General features: G+C 40.9%; 1 protein-coding gene across 2 annotated transcripts in view; it reads right to left on the bottom strand.

The window, feature by feature from the left end:
• Positions 1–1081: 1081 nt before the first annotated feature.
• Positions 1082–13688, bottom strand: part of stk38b (serine/threonine kinase 38b) — a 26913-nt gene continuing 14306 nt past the window's right edge. For both annotated transcript variants that reach the window (XM_079807895.1, XM_079807896.1), the window contains exons 10-13: positions 13683–13688; positions 10474–10693; positions 7366–7460; positions 1082–4587 (exon numbers count right to left, since the gene is read on the bottom strand). The exon at positions 13683–13688 is cut by the window's right edge and continues 112 nt beyond it. In XM_079807895.1, coding sequence (XP_079664021.1) covers positions 4442–4587; positions 7366–7460; positions 10474–10693; positions 13683–13688 — 467 coding nt within the window. In that variant the 3' untranslated portion in view covers positions 1082–4441. The remainder of the gene's footprint in view (positions 4588–7365; positions 7461–10473; positions 10694–13682) is intronic.

Genomic DNA, 13688 nt, shown 5'->3' with positions numbered 1-13688 from the left:
AAATGTTGTTTCACCCGCGGAGAGACGTCAGCACTAGGGTTGTACCTTTTTCCGATACTTTAGGGATGTTTACATCAATAACTGTAAAGAACCTGTAAGTCATTTATAGAAGTGTTATTGACATTATGCCAGAGCTGCCCTGCTCTCCGTCTGCCATTATCTGTGATGTTTGTTCACTGTAATATCTACTAGATAGTCGGCTACTAGGTACTTCAATTTAATTCATAAAAACAACCATATTTTTTTCTTTTTAATTTAATTTCTATGAAAAGATTTCCCACAAATTATGTGTTGTGTATTTTCTGGTAATCAAATTAAGACATTAATATAATTTTAATTTAATTAAACTTTTTTGTCAAACAAAGCTGCACAACTGAGCTTTATACGGTTAAAATTAAAACTAGTTTTTTAAAATTAGTGTTAGTATTATTAATTGAGACGTATCTAAATTCTACTGTACAACAGTGATGTATTTGTCAAGATAAACCGGACTTTTATTTTGACGTGTTGCCGTTCCTTTGAAATTCTGTGTTTATGATATCATATGAAGATAGTTTTTCTCAAATGAAACGGTAAAATGCTCATAGAGTGACTCTCAGTGGCTCGAGATGACGGTCGTGCGTTCGTGTCCTCGAATGAGACGGCAGAGATGGAAACATGATGGAAACCGTCATAGTGATAGTGAGCGTGATGTGTGTGTGTGTGTGAGGTAAATCGCGCTTCTACGGCTTTCATTCGCACAGAGACACGCAGGATTCGTATTTAAATAGTCTTTTTGCGGTTTAATATTCACAGACACTCCTCTATATCACCAGATGCGTTCTCAGGTACCGATTGTTAATGTGAATCGGTACTCGGAAGTACCGACGTAATTCGGTCGGTGCCCTTAAAAGTACCGACTTCGGTACCTAACCCTAGTCAGCACACACCGTTTTTCCAAGTTCAAGTCCTCCGACGTTAATCTGCTAACTCTCCTGACTGCTTCGTCGGACAAAACGGCAGATTCGGCGATGTGATTGGTCAGATCGCCTGTCAATTAAACTTACAGCAAAGGGTGAATTCACTCAAAAACTGAAACAAGTGAACAAAAAGCATTTTTATTGCATATATTTATAACCTGACATGAAGAGAAGGCACTGATACTGAAGATATAAACAACATCAACACTATTAAAGATGGTTAAATATCAATATAAACATATTTAATGATGCACTGCATGCTGGAAAATACAAAAAAGTCTGAAAAATCTTTTCCAAGAAAGTACCGTTGAATCAAAGCGAGGAACACACCAAACCGACACTAACACTAGTAGCAGAAGCGTCTGGGTTTTTACATTTACATTTATGCATTTGGCAGACGCTTTTATTACAGGGACAATCCCCCTGGAGCAACATGGACTCAAGGACACACTGGTGGTGACCGCTGGGATCGAACCAGCAACCTTCTGTGTGTCAGTTCCATGGTTTAACCCACCGGACCACCAGCTCACATCTCAGTCCATTCTGCGTCTGCTAGGGGTGTATCGGTACACGTATGCGTACCGAACCGGCTTTCTGTGCGGTGCAGGCGTGTACCGAACGGTTTCCGAATGCAATCTTTAAGAGTTAACAGTCGGAGTTAAGCGCGGAACACACTTCAATCCGAGTTCCCACACGAACATATGAAGTATTTAGTCCATTTGATCACGAAATTCAAATGATAAATGCCGTTTTGACGTTCTTTAATGTGGCGCGACTGATTAAGGTTCAAGCGGCGGCGCGTGAACGCGATCATCTGTTCCTAAAGAATGAACATCTGCAGGTATATTGAGGACACATTACCACTCACTGTCACGTTTCATATGTGTGTAATCGCTCAATCAGTGTTTCAACGGCGGAAAGACGTCAATATAACTGCTGTAAACTAAACAATGTCATGTAGCATCACATGACCTCAGGCAGTCATTCAGTGTCCACAGAATCATATTCACTAGAGAAACTCTTTCACTAAATGTATGACCTATATTAGCCGTTATATTCATTATATTCTCCTGAACCTGTTAATGATGTCTTGATTATTTCATGTTTAAATAAACCTGTCATGACACACACTGTTTATACATGATTATATTTCAACATCCAATTGCAGAAAAAACTATTTTATAATTAGATTTAGAAGCAAATACTGCCTTATGTGAAGTTGACATGTTTGCACACAATGTGTTATTTGAGTGTTGATTATTATACCTAAAATAAATAGCAACAGAATTTAGGCTAATAGTTTGGCCTCTGTTGTTAACCTTTAATATTAATGTGCAAGTAAGGGCTCCCTATATAACTTACAGCAATATCTTCAATAAACTTTTAGTTATAATTTAATTCATTTAAGGACACACTTTTTTTTTATGTAAACCAATAAAAATAAAAAAATTAAAAATCGGCTGTACCGATCCGTCAGTTTTGTGTACCGTTACACCCCTAGGGTCTGCGTAGAGGAAAGAGCTTCCACACCGGCTGTGGCGGTCGTCTTCATTACACCGGAAGAGCTGCCCTGTGTAACTCCTCCTGCTCGACCCGCCCTCTCCAAGCGGGACTCGAACCCGGGTCCGCCCGCATGAGAGTCAGACACTCTAACACAGAGGCTAAAGGCCGCAACCGCGAGTGTCAGTCTCTAGAGCATCTCTTGAGATCAGAGGAGTGAGGTTTACTCACACAGCAACTCCCAGCTGACCTCCGTTACCAGTGTTGGGGGTAACGCATTACACCTGTGAACCCTATAAACAAATCCCCTCATAATCTCATCACCACAGACGGCGGTTCACTAGCAGAACAGCCAATCAGAACGATCAGATGGCCCGACTGACCGACAAGCGGCGTCGCCCATTCAACATGTCGAATCGCTGGAAAACAGCCGACGAGGACCAGCGTCAGCCGACGGTGCGGAACACACCGAGCACGAAAACTGCCCGACCGTCAGCTTGGCGTGTTCAAAGGCGTTTTCCGTGCGTGTTCAGGGCGTGTTCCGGGCGTGTTCAGGGCGCGTTCCGGGCGTGTTCAGGGCGCGTTCCGTGCGTGTTCAGGGCGCATTCCGGGCGTGTTCAGGGCGCGTTCCGGGCGTGTTCAGGGCGCATTCCGGGCGTGTTCAGGGCGCGTTCCGGGCGTGTTCAGGGCGCGTTCCGTGCGTGTTCAGGGCGCGTTCCGTGCGTGTTCAGGGCGCGTTCCGGGGTGCATTCCGGGCGTGTTCCGTGCGTGTTCAGGGCGCGTTCCGTGCGTGTTCAGGGCGCGTTCCGTGCGTGTTCAGGGCGTGTTCCGGAAGTTTTCCGGGCGTGTTCAGGGCGCATTCCGGGCGTGTTCCGGGCGTGTTCCGGGCGTTTTCCGGGCGTGTTCAGGGCGCATTCCGGGCATGTTCAGGGCGCATTCCGGGCGTGTTCAGGGCGCGTTCCGTGCGTGTTCAGGGCGCGTTCCGTGCGTGTTCAGGGCGCGTTCCGGGCGTGTTCAGGGCGCGTTCCGGGCGTGTTCAGGGCGCGTTCCGTGCGTGTTCAGGGCGCATTCCGGGCGTGTTCAGGGCGCGTTCCGGGCGTGTTCAGGGCGCATTCCGGGCGTGTTCAGGGCGCGTTCCGGGCGTGTTCAGGGCGCGTTCCGTGCGTGTTCAGGGCGCGTTCCGTGCGTGTTCAGGGCGCGTTCCGGGGTGCATTCCGGGCGTGTTCCGTGCGTGTTCAGGGCGCGTTCCGTGCGTGTTCAGGGCGCGTTCCGTGCGTGTTCAGGGCGTGTTCCGGAAGTTTTCCGGGCGTGTTCAGGGCGCATTCCGGGCGTGTTCCGGGCGTTTTCCGGGCGTGTTCAGGGCGCATTCCGGGCATGTTCAGGGCGCATTCCGGGCGTGTTCAGGGCGCGTTCCGTGCGTGTTCAGGGCGCGTTCCGTGCGTGTTCAGGGCGCGTTCCGGGGTGCATTCCGGGCGTGTTCCGGGCGCGTTCCGTGCATGTTCAGGGCGCGTTCCGGGGTGCATTCCGGGCGTGTTCCGTGCGTGTTCCGGGCGTGTTCAGGGCGCGTTCCGTGCGTGTTCAGGGCACGTTCCGGGGTGCATTCCGTGCGTGTTCCTGGCGCGTTCCGGGGTGCGTTCCGGGCGTGTTCCGGGCGTGTTCCAGGCGTGTTCCAGGCGTGTTCCTGGCGTGTTCCTGGCGTACCGACACCAGTGAAGCACATGAGTCCAATCGCACCTGTGAGAGTCAAATCTAACGCTTCAAACATGAGTACCACTACTGCATCATGGGACTGATCCCATCATTTGTCATTATAATGCACAATAAACCGCATGATAAAGAAGATAAGGCATTCGATCGGCTAAAACCTGAAGATTTCCAGCATAAAAACGAGTTCTGATGAGCAGAGCATAAATAAAGGTGTAGATGAAGCGGCGGACACATGTTCTCTTTGGTAGTGTTTCCTGTAGTTTCTCCACCGGCCCTCATCTCTTCCCGCTCTTCATGTAGGATGGGATGGCCCCTCTGGCCGTCAGGCCCTCGAAGCGCTTGTAGGTGTAGTTGATGAAAACCCAGTCCTTGTTCTTGTAGTCCGACTCCGGGTGATGATGGTTGCTCGCCACCGCCGGACCTCGACAGAGCAAGAAAGCGGTTCAGACCAGAGCTCAATATCAGCTCATCTGGACATACATCATCAACTCCACAGAAACCCTGTGCGCTGCTACATTACACTCATATCACAGAGCAAAGGTCCTAAACTCACTCTGATGCTGGCTTGAGGAAGCCGTATGAAAGTTTGAACATTTTATAAGCTTTAGATTTAGTGAAGTGGAAAGAGAAAGACATTGCTAGCATGAATAAGCATTTTTAACAAGTTGCTAGCATTAATTAGCATGTTGCTAACATGTTTTAACGCATTTATAACATGAATTAACATGTTGCTAGCATGTTGATTCATTTATAACATTAATTATCATTTTGTTAGCATGTTTTAACGCATTTATAACATGAATTAACATATTGCTAGCATGTTGATGCATTTATAACATGAATTATCATTTTGCTAGCATGTTTTAATTCATTTATAACATGAATTAACATATTGCTAGCATGTTGATGCATTTATAACATGAATTATCATTTTGCTAGCATGTTTTAATTCATTTATAACATGAATTAACATGTTGCTAGCATGTTTTAACGCATTTATAACATGAATTAACATGTTGCTAGCATGTTTTAACGCATTTATAACATGAATTAAAACATGCTAGCAAAATGATAATTCATGTTATAAATTAAAACATGTTAGCAAAATGATAATTCATTGATTCATTGATAATTCAACATGAATTAGCATTTTTGCTAGCATAGTTTAACATGTAGCTAACATATTTTAACAAGCTGCTGGCATTAGTATGTTACTTGTATGAATTAGGCTGATAGGATCACCAAGAGTCGGATACGACTGGATGGCAAATCATCATCAGCATGAATTAGCAATTTGCTAGCTTGATTTCATATCATGTTTTTTTTTTATATGGGTTATTCTGATTAGCATGAATTAGCATTTTTTAACATGTTGCTAACATGATTTGGCACATTTGCTATCAGAAATTAACATGTTAGCATTTTTAACGCATTGTAAGTATGTTTTATTACTTTGCTAGCATGAATTAGCCTTTTGGTAACATGTTGATAGCATTAATTAGCATGTTTTAACACACTGTTAACATAAATTAACCTGTTGTTAACATTTTACTATATTGCTAACATGATTTAACAGTTTGAATTAACAGATTTTAACAAATTGTTAACATGATTTTACATGTTGCTAATATGTTTGAACAAGCTTCTAACATGAATTAGCATGTTGCTAGCATTATTAAACATTTTGCTAACATGAGTTCGCATTTTGTTAACACAAATGAACATATTAGTAGCATGAATTAGCATGTTGCCAGTATGTTTTAACATGTTTTAGCATGTTTAACACATAGCTAGTGTATGTTTTAAAATGTTTCTAGAATGCTTTAGCACGTTGCTTGCAAAAGATTGAGTACATCACTAAAAAAGTAATAAATTGCTTGCATGATGTAGCATGTTAACATTGGCAATGTTTAACATATTATTAGCTATCATGTTGCCAGCACATTTGAGCATGTTTGCCAACAAGTTTAAGCTCATTGCTAGCACAAACATGTTTGTTAACATGATTTAACATGTTGCTTGTATGTTTAGCACATTGCTAGTATGATTTGGTATGTTGCTAGCATTATTTAGCATTTTGTTAACATGAATTAGCATGTTGCTAACACAAATGAACTTATTAGTAGCATGAATTAGCATGAAGTAACTTGTTGTTAGCATGTTTAACACATTGCCAATATGTTTAACATATTATTAGCTATCACGTTGCTAGCACGTTTTAGCATTTTTGCTAACAAGTTTAAGCACATTGCCAGCACCAACATGTTTGTTAACATGATTTAACATGTTGTTAGTATGTTTAGCACATTGCTAGTATGAATTGGTATGTTGCTAACATGAATTAACATGCTACTAGCATGAATTAGCATGTTTTAACACGTTTGCTAACATTTGCTATCAGAAATTAACATGTTAGCATTTTTAACGCATTATAACTATGTTTTATTACTTTGCTAGCATGAATTAGCATTTTGGTAACATGTTGATAGCATTAATTAGCATGTTTTAACACACTGTTAACATAAATTAACCTGTTGTTAACATTTAATATATTGCTAACATGAGTTAACAGTTTGAATGAACAGATTTTAACAAATTGCTAAATTGCTAACATGATTTTACATGTTGCTAACATGTTTGAACAAGCTTCTAACATGAATTAGCATGTTGCTAACATTATTAAACATTTTGCTAACATGAGTTCGCATTTTGTTAACACAAATGAACATATTAGTAGCATGAATTAGCATGTTGCCAGTATGTTTTAACATGTTTTAGCATGTTTAACACATAGCTAGTGTGTGTTTTAAAATGTTTCTAGAATGCTTTAGCACGCTGCTTGCAAAAGATTGAGTACATCACTAAAAAAGTAATACATTGCTTGCATGATGTAGCATGTTAACATTGCCAATGTATAACATATTATTAGCTATCATGTTGCCAGCACATTTTATCATGTTTGCTAACAAGTTTAAGCACATTGCTAGCACCAACATGTTGGTTAACATGATTTAACATGTTGATAGTATGTTTAGCACATAGCGAGTATGAATTGATGTTGCTAGCATGATTAAACAGATAGTTTAGTGTAGTTTTACGAACTGAAACCGGCTCAGACTCGTATGGTGAGAACGGGAATGTGTGCAGCCCAGTGGTGTGTGTGTGTGTGTGTGTGTGTGTGTGTGTGTGTGTGTCTCACTTGTCGGCTGCAGGATGTCGGACTCCGGAAACTCGTCGAAGTTGGAGGTGTCGTCGATGCTCTTGATCTCGATGGGGATCGCCGCAGGTCTCTCCCTGCGAACGAGTGGAGAACTCAAAATTTCACAATTCGATTCGATTTCGATTCACAAGCTTTCGATTCGATTCAATTTTTGATTCAATTTAATATGGATTATTTTGGATATGTATCAGGTATAATACATGGAACATTTTCTCAAGGAAAACTAATTTCTGAACTAATGTTGTAAACTATGGGAGTAAGTTGATACTACATTAGCCGACTAATATTGAAGGTACAAATGAACAGATTTGTATACAAACACTTAAATGACACTAAATTATGTTTAAAATACATAATCATAATTCTACTCCAATTAGTTTTTTTGAAATATAAACATTTAAAAGTTGTCTGTCATAAAAACTTGCCAGATTTATTAAATATTGAAGAACATTGACAATGAATATCCTCTGTAATGTGCATATAATTAGCTAGAGTTAATTTTTCTAGCTGACTAGCGAGTTTATGGACACTGGATATGGTTTCTCTGACTGTGACATTGTTTACTTGTAAGCCGTTTTACTGACGTCTTTCTGCGGTTGAAACACTGATTGAGCGATTCTATGTGACATGATACGGATTTCGGCAAGTTGTCCTGTATCTTTAACACACTTTCAGAAGCTCATTGGTGTTTATTTTGCGCTGTTACTGGTATTAAAGCGGAAGAGAAGATCCGTTCATCTGCCGGTTCTCTAGAGCTGAGCCAGAGCGATCTCACGCCACAGCGCCAAAACGGTATTTATGTTTTTGAATTTCGTAAAAAAAATAGACTAATCGATTCTTAAATCCCAAGAACTCATTAGTTTATTTTTTTTACAAAATTCAAAAACATAAATACCGTTTTGGCGCTGTGGCGTGAGATCGCTCTGCCGCATATTGTTTTGTAAAAGTGAGAATCGATTAAAATCGAGAAATCGATATTTTTTACCCAGCCCTAATGCTGCGTTCACACCAAACGCGGATAGAGCGTCAAAATTGCGTCTAGTTTCACACGCGAACATTTTGAATGCATTCGCGCGTCCGCAGCGAAGTGGACGCGCGTAGAAATCGAGCGCTGGAAGCGAAATTGACGCGCGTTCAAGGCGCTCCAGGAGAAATATGTCATAAAACACCACTGCCTCTTTTCATTTTCATTAAAAATATAAATTAAGCATTAAAGGCCCTTTCACACCGGACGCGTAACGAAAAAGCAAAGCGAAAAAAGCGAATATTTCGTGTGCGAATAGTTCGCGTTAAAACCATTCACACCAGCCGCGATGCGAGTTTGCGACGTTTCAGAACTCCAACATTCCAAAACATTCGCGGCGACAGCTGAGAAACACGGACACGTAATCATTCAATCATTAATTTTCTTTAAAAAACAGAGAAGAAGGTTTTGGCTGCACCCAGTCTTACAGAACAGAGTCTGAAGGGGAGGATGCGAATCTTCTACAGGAGCTAAAACTTTATCATGGCCGGTTTCGCACTTACTTTCAAATGTCCGTGGGACAATTTGAGGAGCTCCTCCAGACAGAGACGGTAGCAGCGCATCTGACGACACACACGCACACGCACACGCACACGCACACGCACACGCACACGCACACGCACACGCACACGCACACGCACACGCACACGCACACGCACACGCACACACACACACACACACACACACACACACACACACACACACACACACACACACACACACACACACACACTCTCTAAAGGAACGGCTCGATCCGGAGCTGCTGTGTTTCCAGTTGAGTCACAATGTAAACATTTAAGTGCCACAGTCGTACTGACGGAAACACATTCACTTTCTATAGTCGCGGACGCAATTAGATTAAAAAAAAAAAAATTAAATGTATTGATTATAATATGGTAATCTGTAGCCTACAGTGGGCAAACACAGCTGTAAACACAACTGCAGCTGTAATCTCGTGAGAAATGCGACACCTGGCAAAGGTTAATGTTGATTGAATGGCTAATGACATCAACTGGACATTTCGTCACCTTTGTTTCCTTGTATGTGATTGGTTTAAGCCTTTTCTGTCGCTGCGAGTGTTAAAAAAAATCGACATCGAAACGAAAAAAATAAACATCGTTTTTTCGCCACAGCACATTCGCGTTCGGTGTGAAAGCTCTCATTACACAAACAGCTGATCAAAAAATAAAACCATTGCGCGAATTATTCGCGCGTCAAAATCGCGTCCAGTGTGAAAGAACCTTAATAGCCACACACATGTGGTCCAGACAACTCCTACATTATCTTCACTGCATGTATATTTAAATATCCTAAAACATAAAGTTATGAAACTTCTCTTTGCCCTCAGTCAAAACGATTTGGCAGACAACAAATTATAGATCCATGACACCAAAAATCGCCCGTTAGATCCACACAAGACATCAGAGCCAGCGGCAGACGGACTGTCTGAGGAAAGGCTGCTCTCGCTGGGGTTAATGAGCGCTGAGCGCCGCTGATCGCCTGGATCTCACAACTCCAAAAACACACGATTATTATTTTTAAATATGCGCTCTCTTTATAAATAAACCACAGATTTGAGCTTTAAACAACTACATTCTCACCTGAAAAAGTATTAAAACTACATTTTGTGACACACTACTAGTATTTTTAAATTATGCAGGGTTTCTCATCACGTCACTTTACCACGTGACCGCAGCGAGCAGGCTCCTGATTGGTTAACACGGCGCGGATTGACGCCAAAGTTCACATTTTTCAACTCAGGCGTCAGACACGAATTCGCTTCAAACGCGGGAATGCACAAAAGCACCACTCCTGTGTAACGTGCATATCGCGCAAGACGCTCAATTCGCGTCATTCGCGCGAACTGGACACGCGAATGAGGTGGATTCGCGTCCTTCCCCGCGGCGCGGAAGGTGCGTTTCGCGCGGCGCGGGACCTCCAGACGCGCGTCAACGCACCTTTCTATTGACTTAACATTGAAATCACTCGCGCCAGACGCTCTATTCGCGTTTGGTGTGAACGCAGCATAATGATCGCGCTCATCAGACGCCACAGAGCCGCACCTGATGTGGTCGTAGTCGACGCCCTCGAAGAAGCCGTTCCTCTTGACGTCGTCCACGCCGGCCGCGCCGATGCGATGGTCCGCCTCGCAGCAGAAGCGCAGGATCAGCTCTTTAGCTCGCTCTGAGATCGGCACCTCCGGAGGAAACACCAGCGTCTCCTTCCAGCTCATCACCTTCTTATACGTCTCCTGAGGAGTCTCCGAGCAGAACGGAGGGTAGCCTGCGACAGCCAAACAAAACGCTCAAATCACAATTAAACTCTTTTTTAAAAATTGAACAAACAGTTCTGACCGTTGCGGTCTACAACAACACACACTGTAAAGAATGATTGTGATTTTAACGGTATTTTACTGTAAAAAAACAGTTAATTGGTTAACAGAAAGTTTCATTACTATATACAGTGAATAACTGTAATAGATCTAACCTTACATTTCATATAATTTTACAGTAAAATATTGTTAAATTTACAGTTTTTGGAAGTGAAAAAGAACAAGTCATTGTGTAATTTACAGTGAAAACCCGTAAATTGACATTCCCAGAATTCCCTGCGTGACACTTCGCCTTTGATGTATTTTCATTGCAATAACTATTGTTTCTTCTTTGTTTTTTCTAATCAGTTATGTACATTAGGGTTTTATGTTACATCTGATATTGTTAAATTAATGTTTATTGCATTTTTGTATCCAAAGTTTTGTGTGTTACCATGATGGCGTTTAGTGTGTGTGTGTGTGAATGACACTGAGCACCTTCTATATATTAGTATTGTGATGAGCTTTGATTCATCACATGATTCTCATCTCCACTGTGATTGGTGGTTGTCCGTATATATCAAAGGTACAGAACAGATATTTGTATTTCAATAGGTTGGTAATTTAACATTATTTCAGTTAATGAAATGTGTTTTTTTACCGTAAATTGTTTACAGTGTAAACATAATCATTACATTATAAACCTTTAAATTATACGGATTCAAACTTTAAAATAAAAAAAAATTAACCGTAATTTTTACATTATAAACCTTTATATTATATGGTGCTATCCCTAAAAACCTAAAACGTTACTGCCGTATTTTCTACGGTAAAGTTCTGGCAACCACAGCTGCCGTTTTTTTACCGTAAATTTTACGGGGATTTTTTTTACAGTGCACCCTCATTTAACACATTTGTAGCATGTTTTAATATATTGCTACCATGAATTAGCATGTTGCTAGCATTAATTAGCATGTTTCTTGCATGTTTTAACACATTTCTAGTATGTTTTAGACTGTACTAGTGTAACCCCTCCTGTTCGACCCGCCCTCTCCAAGCGGGACTCGAAACCGGGTCCGCCCGCATGAGAGTCAACTCTCTAACACAGAGGCTAAAGGCTACAACCGCTAGCGTCAGTCGCTAGAGCGTCTCTTGAGATCAGAGGAGTGAGGTTTACTCGCACAGCGACGACCAGCTGACCTCCGTTACACCAGAATGAATGAACACGTTGCTAGCATGTTTTAACACATTACTAACATGATTTAACACATTGCTAACATGAATTAGCTTGTTGCTAACATGATTTGACATGTTGCTAGTATGTTTTAACATGTTCTTAGCCTGTTTTAACACATTGCTAGAATGCTTTAAAATTTTGCTAACATGCTTTAACACATTGCTAGCAACAATATAGTGTGCACGGCGAAACTGTTTATAAGATTTGCAAAATCGAAACAAAATGTTGAAATGCCAACTAAACAATTTTTCTAAAGTTCATCGTTTTGTTTTTCACTAACAAGCGAGACTGAGCGATTCTGACCGTTGCGCTCTATAACGACACACCCTCAATTTTATATCTAGCATTATTTTGTATTTTACAAGCATGTTTTAACACACTGCTAGTATGTTTTAGAATGTTACTATGCTTCAATATGTTACTATCACGAATGAGTATGTTGCTAACATGTTGTTTTAACACTTGCTAACATGTTTTACAGCTCTGATGCAATGTTTTAGCATGTTGCTAATACGCTTTAACACATTGCTTACATGAATTACCATGTTGTTAACATGACTTAACATGCTGATAGAAGGTTTTAACACATTGTTAGGTTGTTTTAAAATGTTGCTGACATTCTTTAGTGTGTTGCAAGCAACAATATAGTGCACAACAGCGAAACAGTGTTGATACGATTCACAAAATCGAAACAAAACCTTGAAATGCTATGCTTAACATGCTTACATGTTTTAACATTTTGCTAACATGTTTTACATCTCTGCTGTGATGTTTTGACGCATTGCTAGAATGTTTAACATGTTGCTAATATGCTTTAACACTTTGCTAGCATTAATTAGCTTGTTGCTAACATGATTTAACATGTTGCTAGTATGTTGTAAAATTTTGCTAACATGCTTTAGCACATTGCTAACAACAATATAGTGCGCACGGCGAAACAAAACGTTGAAATGCTATGATGATGCTAGCATGTTTTACATCTCTGCTGTGATGTTTTGACACATTGCTAGTATATTTAACATGATGCTAGCATGTTTTAGCATTTTGCTAATATGCTTTAACATGTTGCTAGTATATTTTAGCATGTTCTAAGCCTGTTTTAACGCATTGCTAATATGTTTTAAAATGTTTGCTAACATGCTTTAGCACTTCGCTAACAACAATATAGTGCGCAATAACCATGCAGCGTTGCTATGATTCGCAGAATCGAAACAAAATATTGAAATGCTAAATAAATAAAAAAATGTATGACAAAGTTTTGTTTTTCATTAACAAGCGAGAGTCTGAACGATTCTGACCGCTGCGCTCTATAACGACACACCCTCATTAGCATATCTAGCAATGTTTTATATTTTGCTAGCATGTTTGCAACATGTTTTAGTACAGTGCTATCATGAATTAACAAGTTGCTAGCATGTTTTAAAGCTATGCTGGGATGTTTTAAAATATAGTGCACAACAGCGAAACTGAAATGTAGCATGTTTTAATATTTCTAGATGAATTAGCATTTTGCTAGCATGAATTAGCATTTTGCTAGCATGTTTTAACACATATTACGCTACTCTATAACGACACGCACTCAGTTGGTTATGTAATGTTATTTTGGATTTTTCTAGCATGTTTGTAACATGTTTTAGCACACTGCTAGCATGAATTAGCGTGTTTAAGCACATATTACTCTACTCAGTAACGAAAAACGAATTTGCATATCGTTGTCTTCTTACCAATCA

The sequence above is a fragment of the Gobio gobio genome (assembly GCF_949357685.1).
Source record: "Gobio gobio genome assembly, chromosome: 24".
NCBI classification, from domain to species: Eukaryota; Metazoa; Chordata; class Actinopteri; order Cypriniformes; family Gobionidae; genus Gobio; species Gobio gobio.
Note: the sequence above shows the minus strand (reverse complement) of the source record. Positions and strands in the feature narration are given on the sequence as shown.